Source organism: Ranitomeya variabilis, chromosome 5 (genome assembly GCF_051348905.1).
Source record: "Ranitomeya variabilis isolate aRanVar5 chromosome 5, aRanVar5.hap1, whole genome shotgun sequence".
Lineage (NCBI taxonomy): Eukaryota > Metazoa > Chordata > Amphibia > Anura > Dendrobatidae > Ranitomeya > Ranitomeya variabilis.
The window spans coordinates 85,270,752-85,288,741 of NC_135236.1; the positions used below are offsets into that span (position 1 = coordinate 85,270,752).

Genomic DNA, 17,990 nt, shown 5'->3' on the forward strand with positions numbered 1-17,990 from the left:
TTCAGACCCCAATAACCACCTGAAGAAGTCACAGTTGCGTTGCATAGTCGTTACTGTCACAAGTGCAGACCCTTTGGAAAGGCAATAATCTTCAATATTTGGAGTAACTCTTTCAAAAGACATTGGAGATAGACTTGAAAATGTTTTTTAGCGTAGAGTTTCGGAATCCACAAATAAATAGACCAAATGTAGAAGTACAGTACTAAGTTTCAGCACCAGTGGGCAGCAGCACATTACAAACTCTCACTGTTCCTCTATAATGGAGATATAAGGACCGTCCACATTTCACTGCTCGGTGATTACCATGTTCTGTGTTGCTCTGTGTTGTACCAGTCAGTTATTGCAGCTTTACGTGATACAAACCAACATTTTTGTCTTTTTCTCTAGATGCCAGAACTTGGCATACAGCACCTCAATGGGCACAGACACTTCCGCTTGGCCCGAGTGATCCTCAGTCATATAGTCATGGGCTATGTATGGCAGAACGGAGAGACTGGGGGAGTTAAGGTGAGCAGATCTCCCATTTAATGGCTTGGAAATTAAAGTTTTGTTGAAGCGCAACTTTCTGACATTTATGGTATGTCCTGTCAATGTACCATACATGCCCCAGATGAGAATTTCATTTCCAGGCAGACTTTGTTCTCTCATATTGCCAGCCACAGTGTGTTTGGTCCTGTTGTCCTTTTCTTTAGTACTGGGTAAAACAAGCCTTTTGGACGTTACATATTATCCCACCAATTTTTTTTTTTAAATTGGATAAGCAGTGCCAGGGGTATCTAGCAGCAGTGGCGTAACTAGCGACCAATAGGCCCCTATGCAAAATTTGGACCTGGGCCCCCACCTGCATGTTCGTCAGATGTATGGGTCCTTATAGCATTCCAGATGCCGTGAAAACATATGTGGCGCCCCAGGGTCCTGGTCGTCACAGTGGTATTGCTTTCCTCCAGGGGAGAGTCATGGTACGTTCGGAGGCAAGGAAGGATAACGGCATCCAGGTACCACAAGCATGCAACACATTCACACTCCAGGCCACCAGGGGGAGCTTTTGATTCTATTTACTAGGTGACTCCCCATATATATATATAACTGGTAGTCTGTAGGGAAAGTTAGTCAGTCCTTCAGGGAAGCTGTTCCTGGCAGGAGAGAATTCCTGTCAGAGGACGGAGGAGAGGGTCCACGGAGCTGTGCATGCCCTAAGAGCTGCAGCTCCCAGAAAGAGACATTTTGAAGGCAGAATTGTATTGCAGCGAGCGTGAAGGAAAGCAAGGCACAGGAGAGGATACCAGAAGGGGACCAGCCCCGAACAGGCTGCCTCCTTCTGAGGCGCAGAACACCGGTGGCCGGAACACCGAGGTAGTAAGGACCTCTATGCCTTACTTCAGAGACCGGCAAGACAGCTAATTGCATGTTACCTGTCCGCACCTACACCCAGGAGGCACGGTGGCACCCCTCAGAGGCAGTGGTATGCTAGAGTCCCTATAAACTGCCTCAAGCCACCAGTCATACGGGTTTTGTCCTATCCGACTTCGGGGGACAGAGAGAGAGACACCACATCTGTGAGGCCCTTATTTGAAGCTTATGCAGTAAGGGACTACACCACTACAGCGCAAGGGAAGGCTATTGATTTCAACCTGGACAAGGGGACTCTGGACTTGCCTCCAAAGCGGCCGGACTCTACCTGCCCTGTGATCTGGTGCCCTGGACTGTGGCTGCTGAAGACTTCAGTAAACGAGGTAAAGAGACTGCAAACCTGTGTCCTCGTTCTTCACTACACCTCTCACCATTCTACCATCTACACCAGGGGTCCCCAACCTGTAGCTCAGAAGCCACATGTGGCTCGCGGTCCCATGAATTGTGGCTCGCGACTGTCTGCCAGCTTGATGAATTAGCTCCATGTCTAGCAAACAGGTATGAAGGGCACATCTCAAAATGGTGAATTTTGTGAGTAGCCCTGCACAGAAGAGCAGATCTGGATGCACATATACTGGTCTTAGGGGTTTAGAGGTGTTTTAGGTATGGTACACTAGAAGATGGTACTACCTGTTAGAGGAGATGCTCAAAGCTGGATGTGACAGTGTGTTGGGAGTCCTTGATGGGAGAATACTGAATGGGGGGTATTGTGGGAACCCATGGATCTCAGTTTACTGCTTTGGAGTGATTTTTGTGCAAAAGCTTTGGTTATCATTATACCTGTAATGGGGGCTTTGGTTGCCACTACTTTGAAGGGGGTGAGAGCTGAATGTGGCTCGCGACCCTCTCTAAGCTGAATGTGGCTCTCAAGGTCAGAAAGGTTGGGGACCACTGATCTACACACTGGGAAGCCCTGGGGATATACTTCACCTGTGGGAAGGTATACTATCTAGCTGCCATAACATCACCCCAGTGGACCCCTTAAGCAGCGTTGGTCACCCTGACCGAATACCACTGTCAGGACTCTGAACATTTTTTACCTTTTGTGCATTACTGCCCTTTCCAAGATGGCGTCTTTGGTCTCATGTGCACTGTGTCTTCCTGCTATAAAACTCCACCCCAGCCTTCAGTCTGTGCTAGAGTATTCTGCCTTGCATCCAGCTCCTGACCTCTGATTACTCCCTGCCTATATACCTGCTCCTGTGAACCTGTGTGGTGATCCTGCTACTCTGCTCTGAGTTCCTGCTGCATACACCAGTTTCCAGTAATCCTCCTTCATCTGCTGCTCGTGTTTACTTCCATCTGCATTTTGCTGGACATGAAAGCTGTTGCTGCTCTGCAAAAACCTGAGACTATTAACCAGGCCTCCCTGGTTGAGCTAAGATATGATTTGAACTGCCTTATAAGCATATCTATCTGTGTTTGGACTAAGACAAGGATTTATTCGTGTCAAGTATCCTCAAGAATAACTGTGCTTCAAAGACTTTCTGTTTGTTTGCATTTTCCTCTGAAGTTTCCTATAGACTGCTAAGCTGCGTTTAATACTTACACCAAGTGTTGTGGACTTGAGTTTCTCTCTGCACCTGTTTGAATCACCGTGTGATAATATAGACTTTACCACATATAAAACTGTGTCCTGTAGTTGTCTTGTTCCACGCAAAGAGTCTCCTGAGTTATCCCCTATAATTATTATAACCACAGGTGGCGTCACGAACATAAACTTTATCTCTTTAAAGACCTTTCCCTTTTATACGGACGTCCCAGGGCCACGGACCAGGTCACAGCCACCGTGACATCCCCCTGTGAACCGCAGGACTCGGTACCGAGTACCCCCTTGCCCTGACGGGGCGCTCCACATACTTGTTCGCCCTGTAACTATGTCCTCATTTTGTAATAATGTCCCTATCTCATGCCCCTTCCTGTAATAATGTTCACCATCCTGTGCCCTTTTCCTGCAATAATGTTTCCCATTCAGGCTCCTTTCTGTTCTAATGTTTTCTATATCCTGAGACCCTTCTAGATATAATGTCCTCCATCCTGGTACAATGTCCCCATCCAGGTATAATGTCCATCTTAATGGGCTTCTCCCTGTAATAATGTTCTCCATCCTGGACCTTCCTTGTAATAATGTCCCCCATCCTGGGACCCTTTCAGGTATAATGTCTCCCATCCTGGTACAATGTCCCCATCCAAGTATAATGTCCCTCTCAAGGGCTTCTCCCTGTAGTAATGTCCCTGTTCTGCAGCTCTTTCTCAACAAATTAAAACAAATAAATAAACGATTCTACTCATCTTCTGCTGCTCCAACAACATGAAGCGTCCTCTTCCATAGTCGGTGCAGATGTTGGCAGCTGACTTCAGCGTGCAAGTGACGGGCAGTGCATAACATCTCCACCTTGCGCCGCCAGTGACTTGCATGCTGACGTCAGCTCCCGGCTTCTGATTGGCCGAGAGCGTGTATAGCAGTGCAATGACCCAGCGGGTCTCTGAGCCACAATACATTTCAGCTGAATTTGCGTCCTCTGGTGGACATCCAGCTGATATCGCTGCTAGTGTCAGTGGGCCCCACTCCCACACATTATGCCCCTGTCTGGCAGCTTCCTTATCAAACAACAAAGTCAGGCTTTGCTTTATCCTTGGCAAAGATTTGTTTCATTAGAAGGAATTCCAGAAAAACGTGCAGAAATGTCAGAACCAAAGTGACCTCTGTTTGGTCAGGTATGGGAAAAATTGTGCATGGCTACTGTAAAGGAAGGCCGGTAGGAGAGACCACGTGGCCATGAAGGCGAGTGCCAGTACAATGTCGGTATAGTCATTCCTACAGTATTAGTCACAGGTAAATCACCCCTGTGATGCTGGAGAAAACCTTTATCTCCTGGAGTTTCATGAGGAGCAGCCACTATCCACACATAGACTGAGCAGGAATAACTGATGGACTTTAGTACGGGATTGTCATTCTGTAACTTTACTCCATAGCGAGCGCTCATATAAATGTTACAACCAATCTCGGATTGTTCCATCTAGGAAACCAAATGAAAGGGAACTTGTCATCTGATTCATGCTGCTCCAACTGTGTGAACATGAGCCTCCTCGTCTAGCATCAATAACACAGCTCTGGCGGAAACAGGGTCCTAGCGTGAACATACCCCAACACTGCCACAGGCCCTGCGTCTTATGGCCCTTTCACACAGGATTTTCTCTTATATTTAGTGACTCCGTCGGGGCTTACCTCACTATGTCGGGGCACGGTCATGCATTGTTTTCGCCCGTGTATGTCTATTGGAGGCGGACAAATGAGTCACCCTGCCAGGGCCGTGGGTTACTCGGTATCGGGTCCTGCGTTTCACAGGGGGATGTCACGGTGGCGACCCGGTCCATGGCCCTGGACGGCCCATGTAAAAGGGAAAGGTCTTTAAAGGCAATAAAGTTTATGTTCGTGACGCCACCTGTGGTATTCGGTCAGTGGGGGCTGACGCTGCTTTATGGGGTCCGCTGGGGTGATGTTATGGCAGCTAGATGGTATAACTTCCCACAGGTGAAGTGTATCCCCAGGGCTTCCCAGTGTGTAGATGGTGAATGATGAATAGTGCAGTGAAGAATGAGGACACAAGGTTGCAGTCTCTTTACCTTTACTGAAGACTTCAGGCAGCCACAGTCCAGGGCACCAGATCACAAGGCAGGCAGGGTCCAGCCGGCTTGGAGGCAAGTTAGGAGTCCCCTTCTCCAGGTGGAAATCAAAGCCTTCCTCTAGCGCCGTAGTGGTGTAGTCCCTTACTGCCTATGGCTTCACATAAGGTACTCACAGATGTTATCTCTCTCTCTGTCCCCCGGATAGGACATAACCCGTATGACTGGTGGCTTGAGGCGGTTTATAGGGACTCTAGCATGCCCCAGCCTCTGAGGGGTGCCACCATGCCTCCTGGGTATTAGGTCGGACAGGTAACTTGGAGTTCAGCTGTCCTGCTGGTCTCTGATGTAAGTCATGGAGGTCCTTACAACCTCGGTGTTCCGGCTACCGGTCTCAGAAGGAGCCAGCCTGCTCGGGGCTGGTCTCCCCCTGATATCATCTCCTGTGCTTTGCTCTCCTGCATGTTCACTGCAATCAATTCAGCTTTCTGAATGTGTCTTTCCAGGAACTGCTGCACTGCGGCTACACAGCTCCGTAAGCTCTCCTCTGCCTCAGACTGATCCAGTCTGTTTCCTGGCAAGAACTGTCGGACCGATGTTCTTTCCTTCTCAGTTTCCTCTTTCTGCCAGGAGCTGCAGACCCCCACGTCTGCTCAGCTATTCTCCTATCGTACCAGCTCCACCTCAGCTGATGTTCCACGACAAGCTCCCTTCTGGCAATCTCTCTCTCTAGCACATCTTTCTGCTTCCTTCCCCTCTGTCTCTCTGACAGGAACTGACTGAAACTCTCTAACTACTTTCCCTCCAAAACTATCATATATCTGGGGAGTCACCTAGTAAATAGGATCAAAACCTCCCCCTGGTGGCCTGGAGTGTGAATGTGTTGCATGCTTGTGTTTACCTGGTTACAGTTATCCCTTCTTGCCTTCAAGCGTAACATCACTCTCCCCACGAGGAAAGCAATGCTACTGTGATGACTAGGACCCTGGGGTGCCACACAGAGAGATGTAGTCTACTGACGCTTGCTGTCCATCTCCAACCATTATAGTCAACGGTGCCAAACATCCAAATCCCAAAGATGGGAGTGGTTTCGAACATAGGCCCCAACGTGGCCACAAAACGTAGGGAGTAATGCAATGTGAAAGGGATCCTAAGGCAAGAACAAGAAAGTGTCAAAATAACATACTTGGTGGAACATAAAGACGTAGCAGAGCTAAGTTTGTCATATTGGGTCTACATTGGACGATACCAGTGCGTTGATTCATGGCCAGCATGGTGTAACTGGAACAGACTATACATTAATGACATTTTACACAATATTCTACAAAACTTTTTTATGACGACCACACCAATTTTTCATTTGACTCAGGTGCTGCCTCGCAATCTGGCCATGCCATATCATCAAGTGTCCCAGACCCTTGGGCTGCCGCTGATCATGGTCCATGCAGACTTTGTTTTGGCTAACTGGAAACGGAAGGATCCTGCGGGGTAAGTGAAGCTCTGGATTTAGTGTCTATATGGCCGGGACTGTTGCGGATTTCAGCTTTCAGCAGAATCATCCAATGCTTAGAGTCAGACTATGTGGGAGAATTAACTGTTTTATTTGGATACACAGTAACCATTATCTGCATCATCAGACTGCATTTTGGGGGTGACAGACTCCCTTCAATAATCTTTTAACACATTGCCATCTGTCTACGCAGCACGGTCCCTCAAGCATAAGTCTGCAGCTGTTGTTTACTCCAATAATAACATGTGCTCGGCCTTCACGGAAGGGGTTAATAACAATAAAATGTGTCCTGAACCCTTTGCCTGGCGCTATGAATAGAGAAGATATATTCTATTGTTATATGGCACACAATACATTTTGAGTAGATGGAAATCTCATTACGGGCTGGGATAGCCTTTGGCAACCTTCTCTCCGTACTAATTGTTTGTTTCCTTCCTTTGTCGGCTCCCGGGGATTCTTGCTCAGACCTCTGACAATAGAGTAAGTGAAACTCCATAACTTTTAGTGTTCTCTTTGATGTTAATTAGGGGGTGTCACACTGGGGTACACACGGAAAGGAATGCTGATAGAAACTGTATAATGATAAGTTGTAAGCTCTGTGGATGGACTGATTATTAAAGGTGCATTATGGGAGGAGCGCTGCTCTGCAGGACAGTGCAATTATGTGGGTTCAAGAGTTTGATTTGCAAAGGGCTCATCTGAAGAGCACATGTTCTTATCGTCAATGTTAGGTGCTGGTCTCAGACAGGGCACTATGTACATGTCCCCCGTCCATACACTGTAGGAGTCACTATGAGCGGGACCCCTCCATAACTAACTAGACCACCTGTAATCAGTCAGTGCTTGAGAACAACAGGGTGATGGCATGTAACAAAAGCAGTCACCCTGTATAATGTGAGCCCAGCTACACCGGCATGTGTGTGCACGTCTGACTGTTTTCAATAAAAACAAACAGAATTGTGAATACAGCTCTGGAGTATAATATAGACTGTGACTTGGAATCAGTACAAGAAGAATTTATGTAATTATGTATTTTAATTTCTAATCTACTTAGATAAGAGGTTACACTGGATGGAGAAAAGTATTGGGACACACAACTTAATCATAAAGTTCAAGTTTATCATTGAGGAGCATTGACCCCCGATGTATAACCTCCGGCCACCCGCCATGCTATCTGCCTCTACTAACATGTGAGAGAATGGGTGGTGCAGAGCTGCCCAATACAGCGCGCGCTTTTAATAGGGGCCATCGGGGTAACAAGTCAGATCGTAACATTTCTTCCCTCCTAAATCTTCCCCATCACCTGTGAGGGATATTATTGGGAAATGGAGGAACCGCAGTAACTTAGCCATGAAGTGGAGACCCCGCAATGTCACCGAGTGCTGAGGAGCAGAGGGCAGAAAATTCATCAATGCTCTGCTGACTCCGTAACTGCAGAATCCAAACCTGCTCTGGCATTAAAGAAGCACTCCTCCCATCAAAGCTTTTATCCTCCTAATCATCAGGATTTGAAGAGTATAAGTCATCATATTATACAGCACTGTGTACTACCCAGTTACTCTTTTCTCTGCATTCTGTAGAAACAGGAAGTCTCTTGTCCACTGCATTGATCATTTCCCTCTTCACCTCCTGACCCTGCTGTTCCCTCCTCCCCCTGCCTTAGACTTTTGCAGTGACCCATGACTTATACAAGGAAAGTTGACCTCCTATTTCTACATAGAGCTTAGAAGTATTTAGCTCGTCAGTTTTTAATTACGTGATGTCATAGATCTAATCGAAAACAGAAGAATTAACTGGGTAGAAAGGCAAAATGAGCAATTGTAAATACAAAGTGCCATATAATATGATGATAGTAATATATTAAGAGGATAACATTTTTGATGGGAGGAGTGCTTCTTCAACATCAACATAAAAACTGTGACCTCTTCCTGAGCTTCGTGACTAAGCAGCTGCATGCAGTCTTACATCACCAAGCACAATGCCAGGCACTGGTTATAGTGGTGTAAAGCTGCCTGTGGATTCCGGATCAGTGGAAATGGAGCGCCCCCAAGGGCAGCGGGGTACTCGGTACCGGGTCCCTCGGTTCGCGGGGGGATGTCACGGTGGCTGACCCGGTCTGTGGCCCTAGGGACGTCCGTGTAAAAGTGAAAGGTCTTTAAAGGGGAAGCGTTCGTGACGCCACCTGTGGTATTCGGTCAGGGTGACCGACGCTGCTTTAAGGGGTCCGCTGGGGTGATGTTATGGCAGCTAGATGGTATACCTTCCCACAGGTGAAGTGTATCCCCAGGGCTTCCCAGTGTGTAGATGGTGGATGATGAGAGGCGCAGTGAAGAACGAGGACACAAGGTTGCAGTCTCTTTACCTTTACTGGTGGCTTCAGCATCCACAGTCCAGAGCACTAGACCACAGGGTAGGCAGAGTCCGGCTGGTTTGGAGACAAGTCCTGAGTCCCCTTGTCCAGGTGGAAATCAGTAGCCTTCCTCTAGCGCCATGGTGTTCTAGTCCCTTACTGCTAAGCTTCTCATAAGGTCTTCACAGATGTTGTAGATGTTATGTCTCTCTCTCTCTGTCCCCCGGATAGGATAGGACAAACCCGTATGACCGGTGGCTTGAGGCGTTTTACAGGGACTCCATCATGCCCCAGCCTCTAAGGGGTGCCACCTTGCCTCCTGGGTGTAGGGCGGACAGGTAACATGAAATTAGCTGTCCTGCTGGTCTCTGGAGCAAGGCATAAAGGGTCGTTGCTCCCTCGGTGTTCCGGCTACCGGGATCCTGCGCCTCAGAAGGAGGCAGCCTGTGTAGGGCAGAACTCCTCCTGGTATCCACTCCTTTGCTACGACTTCTTCTCACCCTCTCTGCAATACAGTTCTCCTTCAGTGTCTCTTTCTAGAAGCTGCCGCACTTAGGGCAGGCACAGCTCCGTGTCCTTCCTCCTTGATCTCTGACAGGATCCCACCCCTGTCAGGGACCAACTACCTGAGCAGAGCTCAGCCAGCAACTAACTCACTTCCTCTCCAGGCTACCAGTTTTACCAATGTGAGGAGTGCCCTAATAAATAGGAGCAGAGTTCCCCCTGGTGGCGGGAGTGTAAAATGTGTTGCATGTTTGTGATACCTTGATGCAGTTGTCCTTCTTTGCCTCCAAACATAACATCACTCTCCCCTAGAGGAAAATGACATTACTGCAACGACCAGGACCCTGGGGCGCTGCAGAAACGTGTTCTGTGAAGAGAAGAATCACATTTTTCTATCTGGAATCTAAGGAATGACTTTGGGTTTGATGAATGCTAGGAGAAAGTTACCTGCCTGACTGCATTGTGCCAGCTGTAGTTTGGTGGATGGTGGATAATGCTATGGGGTTGTTCTTCAGGGTTTGACCTGCATCTTTTAGTTCCAGAAAAGAGAAATCTTAATCCTTCAGCATGCAAGACATTTTGGACTATTATAGTTCCAACTTTGTGGGAACAGTTTGGGGAAGGCCCTTTTCTGTTCCCCATGATTGTACCTAGTCCATAAATCAAGGTCCATAAAGACATGGTTGGAGGAGTTTGGTGTGGAACAACATGACCGACCGCACAGAGCCCAGACCTCAATCCACCCAACACCTTTGAAGGAACCAAAACAGAAATTGTGAGCCCGGCCTCTCCTCCAACATCAGTGTCTGACCTCACAAATGATCTTCTGGATGAACAGGCAAAAATTCTCACAGACACCTCCAAAATCTTGTAGAAACCCTTCCCAGAAGAGTGGGAGCTGTTATGGTGGTAAAATGAGGGAGAGCGATGATGGGGACCACCATAGTAATGCCTATGGATTTAGAATGGGAGGTCATAAAAGCTTCTGTAGGTGTAATGTGGAGGTGTCCCAATACTTTTACCAGATACTGTAGAATTTCTGCCCAGCATGTGCTGTGTGAACAGTGCCAGACTACTGGGTGTCCGATGGCTGTCATTGGGCCCAGGTCAGTAAAGGATATCTACAGCAACCTGTTGACCTCCTCTCTCCTGCCCATAGGAACCTTTCCACCATTGTGTCTGTCCCAGGAGGTGACAGTCTGCAGGGCTTTGTTCTCGTCACATTACTTGTGGAGGTGGCAGCAATTCCAGCAGTAAAAGTGAGTACAAATGTCGTATCTACTGTAAGGACGGGAGTCTGCAGTGAGCAGATCTTGGGAAAGTCTTGTGATGACGTGGATGAAGTGTGGGCGGCCTGGATTCCATTTATCTGTGTTGTGTGTGTGTTTTTCTCAGGCTGCACGGAGATAATCGGCGTCTATAATCTGTTATAAGGACACGGCGCTAAACAGTGCGACATGAGAAAACCACTGTTTGTGTTACACATGAGTCTGCGCGATGTGTCATCGTTTTTACCGTACTCCGTCCTCACGCTAATACCATAGTAGTGCCGGATCTTGTGCCCAAGATATGCCTGGTAGGAAATGCATGTGCTGACGGGTCTGAGGTAAAACCAAGGATTGTACAAAAAGTGCACACTGACCTCAAAAGATGACCCCTCATTCCCATAAATAAATACATCCACATGTCATACTTGGCAACATCTTGCTTAAAGGGGTTGTCCGGCCTTAGGCAACAAGACTGCAGTCACTATGTAATTGCAGATTTGTAAATCGTTACATCGCTGTCAGGATTCTCAGGTGCTGATGCCAGGGGTGGCAGATACGTGAGGGCAAGTATGCGATTTGTATACATGTGGTCACATGCAGACTAGACGTGCGGTTAGACTCGTCTAGTCGGAATGTGTCCGGGAGTATGCAAATCACATATCTGTGGTCACATGACCGCCAGCACCTGGTGCCAGCATCAGAGAATACGAACAATCCCTTTAATAGAATAGAGATTAGCCGTCGTTTTATGTAAAACATTAACAGTACACATGAAAATAAGCAACTTTGTAAAAATATATTATCAGCAAAATCTGCTTGTTTCTCCTCCTGGACTGATCTTTCACTCTTAATTCATGGGTAAAATCTGATTTCAGCAAAGACAGATTTTACCATTTCTGAGATGGGATATGGCAATTGGTGCTTTTAAAGTTCTAAGGAGAAGGGAGGAGCTAGAGGAACGCACAGACGTTCTTGCTGTAAGTATTCCTAAAATGACAGTTACATTTCTCCATAGAACTTTATGAGCACCAACTGTCATCTCCTATCCCAGTAATGGGAAAGTCTGTAATTACTGAAGACAGATTTTACTCAGAAATTGTGAATTTTGAGAATGAAAGATCAGTCGTCGCGGAGAAAGAAGCATATTTCTCCAATAAAATATAATACAAAGTTTCTTATTTCCACATCTTATTGATTTAAGAAAAAAATAGTTCAATGATGGTTACTCTGTAATGGGAACCTATTGTCAGCATTTTATACCCCAAACTAAGGGCACGTATGTAAGAGTGCTTTAATGCTGAGTAAATCTGTACCTTTCGGGTACAAATCCAGTTTTTCTGTATTAGAAAAATCCATAGTTGAAATTGTAAGCTGATTTGGTGCAAGTGCAATGGGCAGGACAATGCACTTACAGCTCTCCTGTGTCTATCCCTATTCCCCATCCGGGACTTTTGACATCTATGACAGTGCCTTTAGCTAAATTGCAGAGTGTGCCACTTTTATTTAAATCACTTGAAATAGAGAGTAAGGGGCCCCACTAAGCGGGGGCCACCTGTCTCCAGCTCCCAAACCTTTGAACCAGACACACCATACCCACCAGCAAGGACTGGCACACTAACACCTGCTGGGCTTTGTCCCATGCCAGTAGATCTTCAGGACATTTACGCCTGGGGCAAAGGCCAAATCTGCCTCCTCCCAACTACACCCGAGTATGGCTACCTACGGAGATCATGCCATGTGAGATAACATATGAGGTGCAAGTTCCAAAAACATTAGGTTACTTACTAGAAGTGTTGACATGTTTTCAGAGGGGCATATAGAATAAAAGGGGAACTCCTCTCACACACAAACTAAATGACTTGACTTAAAGAGGATCCATCAGCTCTCCTTACAGGTCTGTTTTCGCAGATATTAGTATACACTATGAAATAACAATTCTGAAACATTACTTTTTGCTATTCCTCATGGTGTTACCACTCATTCTTGTCAAAGGGGTGTCTCCCTGCGGAATGGTATTGTCAGCTCTGATTGGACACTGTCAGAGAATGTGGAGACACACCCCCAATTGGTGGGTGTCTCCCTGCGGAATGGTATTGGCAGCTCTGATTGGACACTGTCAGAGAATGTGGAGACACACCCCCAATTGGTGGGTGTGTCCCTGCGGAATGGTATTGGCAGCTCTGATTGGACACTGTCAGAGAATGTGGAGACACTCCCCCAATTGGTGGGTGTGTCCCTGCGGAATGGTATTGGCAGTTCTGATTGGACACTGTCAGAGAATGTGGAGACACTCCCCCAATTGGTGGGTGTGTATCTGCAGAATGGTATTGACGGCTGATTGGACACTGTCAGAGAATATGGAGACACTCCCCCAATTGGTGGGTGTGTCCCTGTGGAATGGTATTGGCAGCTCTGATTGGACACTGTCAGAGAATATGGAGACACTCCCCCTATTGGTAACACCCATTTTCTAATACATTTTTGTAGGAATAACAGAGGAACAACACAACAGGTTACTAAGAAAATGTTCTCCAGAGACGTTAGGTAGTAACGTTACTGTGTTAAAATAGTTGGTTGAACGGAGCGGCCCTGAGAACGATGCAATGTTGATATTCTGTGTTTTACCTTCTGGGCAGTCTATGATCAGGACAGTGAGAGCCGTCCAAGAGGAAGACAGTAAGACGCTTCTTCCAGCACTGCAAGACCTGCAGCAATCCATAATGAAGATGAGTGCAGCTCTGCAGCTCATGTACGGTCAGTGAGTAGGTGTACTTCTGTTATTCCTCCCCCACTCCAACCCTGATTCTCAATTATTTCCCCAGGCAGCCTGGTCTAATGTGTATGGGGTCTTAAAAGGCTTGTTCAGTTTCAGATAATATTCAGCCTTGGCTGCAGTTTGTTAAAAAAATAACAAACCATGATATATTCACCTTTCCCAGGTCCATCTGTACATTTACATGAGATCAATAGCTCTGTAGATGCCACACCCCCTTCAGAGCCGATGATCTCACTGATTGGCTGCCGATCTGTTGATGTTACGTCAACGCCGCAACTAATACCAGGCACCGGGAGAAGTAGATGAGACTCAGCGCTGGACCTGGTGAAGACGAGTACATAGTAGCTTGTTATTTTTTTTAATAAACTGCAGCCGGCAGTTATCCAAAATGTAACAAGCCCTTTAATTCCATGTATGCCCATTCGTTGATCTGTTGTGTTTGCCCTAAAATGTACAATTTTCTTCTTTCCTTTAGATTACGTGGACTCTGATGTGTATTACAACACAATCCGCATATTCCTGTCCGGGTAAGTAACAAATATACAATATTGCTCACTCTGATAAAGAATCCATAACTTGGACATAAGTAAAACAACTAAACCCCTAGATCCACAATGGTCATGTTTTCTTTGCTTTGTATTGTGACTCTTGACCAGAACGAAGCTACTTTGACAAAGAACATCCTCCCCCCAAAATGGAAACTTACGGAGGGGCAGGTCAGGAAGGTTTTTTTTTCCTTACAATATGGAAGTCCAAAAATTAACTCCACCCATTCACCTGAGGTTTGGATGGACTGGGGTGGCCATGTAAGCACACGAGCACCAACCCATAGGATGTACAACTGCAGTTCCCTTCTCCGAACACCCTATATAAAGTACCCTGAAAGCCACAGGCTCCCTGGCATAGCCACTGAGGAGCCCTATCAGGCTAGACCTACATGTCAATGACTCAGACTTCTAATAGTTTGATTTAGGATAGTCCACCAATGACATCGCCATCGAGAGCAACCCAGTTCTTTTCTCAATGGGAATATTAAGATTTACTGTTTTTCATACCAAGACTGATGGAGGTCTGTTGGTCACTTCCATTATATTCGTACCGCGCAGTAGTAACTTCAAACTGACTGCCAATTCCAGCCGAGTGAAGTTATTCACCCAACATTACTAAAAACTACGGAAACTCTTGTTTTGAGAATGGAGAATCTGGGAAAGATGTCTACTCCCATGCACCACCCCATGATCCGTAGATTCTTGATGCAATTCTCCACAATATTGTCAGATCATTAAAAATAAAAAAAGGTCGATGTTTTGGCCACTTGGGGCCCTTTTCAAGCCAAATAGAGTAAAAGGTGAACAACAGAATCTAGAAAATTCAGAGAGGCCTGAGTAGTGAAGACAACTTGATAATGTAAGTCCATGGGCAATTGCCGACCGGTCCCCTAGATAAAACCAAATTATTTCTATCTTTTTGGAGGCATGAGAAATGCAGCCTTATCTTTTACAATGCTTCTATTACTAATGTTTTTGATTGGAAAATATATGACTAGGCAGGGCAGATTACATTCACCATACCATAAATAAAACACAAGATGTGTGACATTGGTAAACTTAATGGCCACAGCCTCTGCAATATGACTAATAGAAACTCATTACCATAACAAACATAAATAACATTCCAAACATTCAAAAAGTTCTGTTGAACTGAGGAGATCTTGGATGTGCTCATACCAACAAAACCAAAATAACTGCCCCCCCTTCCCCAGTTGCTCTACCCTGGAATGACAAGTCTGTCCCAAGGTACTGGATCCATTTCAGAACCTGTTCTCCGGGACTTCTTCTTCATGATTCTATGATTCTGTGACCTCCCTGGAGGGAACAAGTCTGGTCATTGAGTAGTAGTGGAAGCTTCAATGTTTGGAGGGCATAACAGATCCATTTGTCGTAGCACTTATGGAAATGGGTGACCATAATTTTGATGGACCTCAACTACCCCAATAAGTCATCCATGCTGTCCAAACTGCAGAAAACACAAATCTGATCTAAAACATAGTTTGAAAAAATAATCAAGGACTATAGGGAGAGACCTGACTAGTCCAAGCCCCCAACTGGCTTTCCTCGCCCTTGCTCCAGATGATTGACAGGTCTCTCCCGATTGTGCAGCCAGGCTCTGCTTGATGCTGCCTGTTGTTCGTGCAGCATTAATCTAATGACAGGTTCCCTTTAATCCTGTCTCCTGCTCCACTAAAATCCTCCCATAACTATTCTTATACTCCTAGCCCTCCACCCCAACTGATTAACCCTTTCTTAACCCTCCGTCAGGCGCAATATAGATTCTCGTCAGTTCAGGCGCAATGTGCCTGACAAGCACAGGTCAGAAAACCACCTATAGTAGCTACATATTTCAATTTCAGGACTATAGAAGTAGTCAGTGACCTTCATAGGAATGTATTAAAAGAGATTACACCAAATCAGATGCAAAAAAAACCATTTATTAACCATAAACTTATTAAAACGAAAAGTACCACTTTTTGGTAGTAACGCCAAATAGGCTCCAGTTATCTTTACTTAACTATTGCTTAAATATTAAATTATGGCAAAAAACTTAAAGGATATTGCACTTAGATGTTACTTAATTATTTTCTACTCATCTTCAGTGGTTTCAATTGCAGCAGAAGCAGCACAGGTACACTTAGAAAAGCAAGGCTGGCAGACGAAAGTTGCATGGGAAAGGCAGATTGATTCTTTACATATTTTGCAGTCATATTTAGAAAGCCTTCTGAAACCAGATACAAATGAGCAGGTAGTACAACTGCGTCTTTTAGAAGGTGGTAGAGTCGGTGTTTGTCCTGAAACGTCCGTGGGACGATATCTCTTCAACCGGTGTTGCAGGGCAAGGGGCATTCCAACCGTCTTTGTACTTCTTAGGCTTAGCTCTCCACTCACCAGTTCATTAGCCAATTGTTTTAGTTACATTCTTCTGCGCATTTGTTTAAGTTCATTATCGAGGTAAATTACTTGTGAGTTGATGCCACCCACATTCAGCATTGTAAAGAAGATTACCATCGGCCAGTGTTTGGTATTTCGACTTACATTGAAATTGCCACACATTTGGTCAGCAGTGTCAACGCCGCTTTTGGTCAAATTATAAAAAGTTATGATTTCTGGTTTCCTTAGCTCCCCAGACTCTGGATCAATGGTGTAATCATTATGTAATGAAGAGACCAAAATCACATTTTTCCTCTCGCGTGGGATGTAAGAAACTAAAATCTTTCCATTACTGAACCCAAACATAGTGCTATACTGTTGTTTGCCTTTTGTATATAGAAAATCTGGCGGCAGCTGCCTTTTGTTTTTTCTAACAGTTCCCACATATGACAGCTTTTTCGTTTTTAAAAAATCAATCAGATCAAAGTCAGTAAACCAGTTGTCAGCAGTGATATTTTGACCAGATCCAAACATTGGCTCAGCAATTCTCTTTACCACATCACTAGGCTTGTTGCTCACATTGAAAGGACCTGGTGGCTGTCTTCCACAATAAACTTCCATGTTCATAGCGTACATCATCCTTGCATCAACCATGGCAAAAATTTTAATTCCATATTTGTTTGGCTTCGATGGTATATATTGCCGAATACCACATCTTCCACGGAAACCTGGAAGCATCTCATCAATAGTGAGGTTTTGCCCCGGGCAATAGCTTTTTTGACAATTCATAATAAATTGTTGAAATATGTCCCGAATTGGTGCAAGCCGGTCATAACCTTTTTGTTCTGTCCGGGTACTTCGATCATTGAAACGGAGGCAATGGATCAGGACTTTGAATCGTTTCAGATTCATCACAAGGCTGAATTTTTCGATGCCATCACCGTCTGTCCCCCACAGCTCCTCCAAACTTTGCCTATTTGCTCTGAAAGCACCAGCTAGGTATAACAAGCCAATAAATGCCTTGAGTTCAATCACATCAGTGTTTTTGATGTCCCTCTCTCTGGAGAATTGCTCTTTGATTGTGTCAATATACTGGTTAGTGAACCGAACAATAGTTTCCAACATGCTATCTGTAATTAGATTACTCCAACATTCCACTGCAGTTTTAGCTTTTCTAGCACTTCCAATAACTCCAGGAAGGTGTGTAATAATATTGTGGGATTCTCTGCGCTGTTTGTTCTTGGGTGCCTTTTTGTTCCACTTTGTATTTTTATCTTTGCCCAAATAATAAGCTAGATCTGTGTCTGTTTCCTCTGTATCAGTGTCATCACCATCCTGCTCTGTTCCAGAATCAGTGTTACATTCTGCTACCTCATCTTCAGATGAAATGTCACTAGATTCCTCTAAATCCTCAGTTACTGCTGGTTCTTCCTCATCATCTTCTAACAAAAAAATCTTCATTTCTTCTAAATGAAGGGGTTTAGATGAATCATACTGTTTTCTGGCCATTGCAGCAGAAAATCTGAAGCAAGAGAGAAAGAGTATGTGTTAGGGCGCAATGTGCCTTAGAAGCCACCCTCCTTTTGTCTAAGAAAACAGTACTTATGTACACTAACTTAGC

General features: G+C 45.5%; 1 protein-coding gene across 1 annotated transcript in view; it reads left to right on the forward strand.

Moving 5' to 3' along the window:
• Positions 1-17,990, forward strand: part of IDO2 (indoleamine 2,3-dioxygenase 2) — a 56,426-nt gene that overhangs the window by 15,102 nt on the left and 23,334 nt on the right. Inside the window, exons 3-8 of the mRNA XM_077262813.1 lie at positions 388-507; positions 6,407-6,525; positions 7,013-7,027; positions 10,561-10,660; positions 13,306-13,423; positions 13,921-13,972. Of these exons, the coding sequence (XP_077118928.1) occupies positions 388-507; positions 6,407-6,525; positions 7,013-7,027; positions 10,561-10,660; positions 13,306-13,423; positions 13,921-13,972 (524 nt within the window). The remainder of the gene's footprint in view (positions 1-387; positions 508-6,406; positions 6,526-7,012; positions 7,028-10,560; positions 10,661-13,305; positions 13,424-13,920; positions 13,973-17,990) is intronic.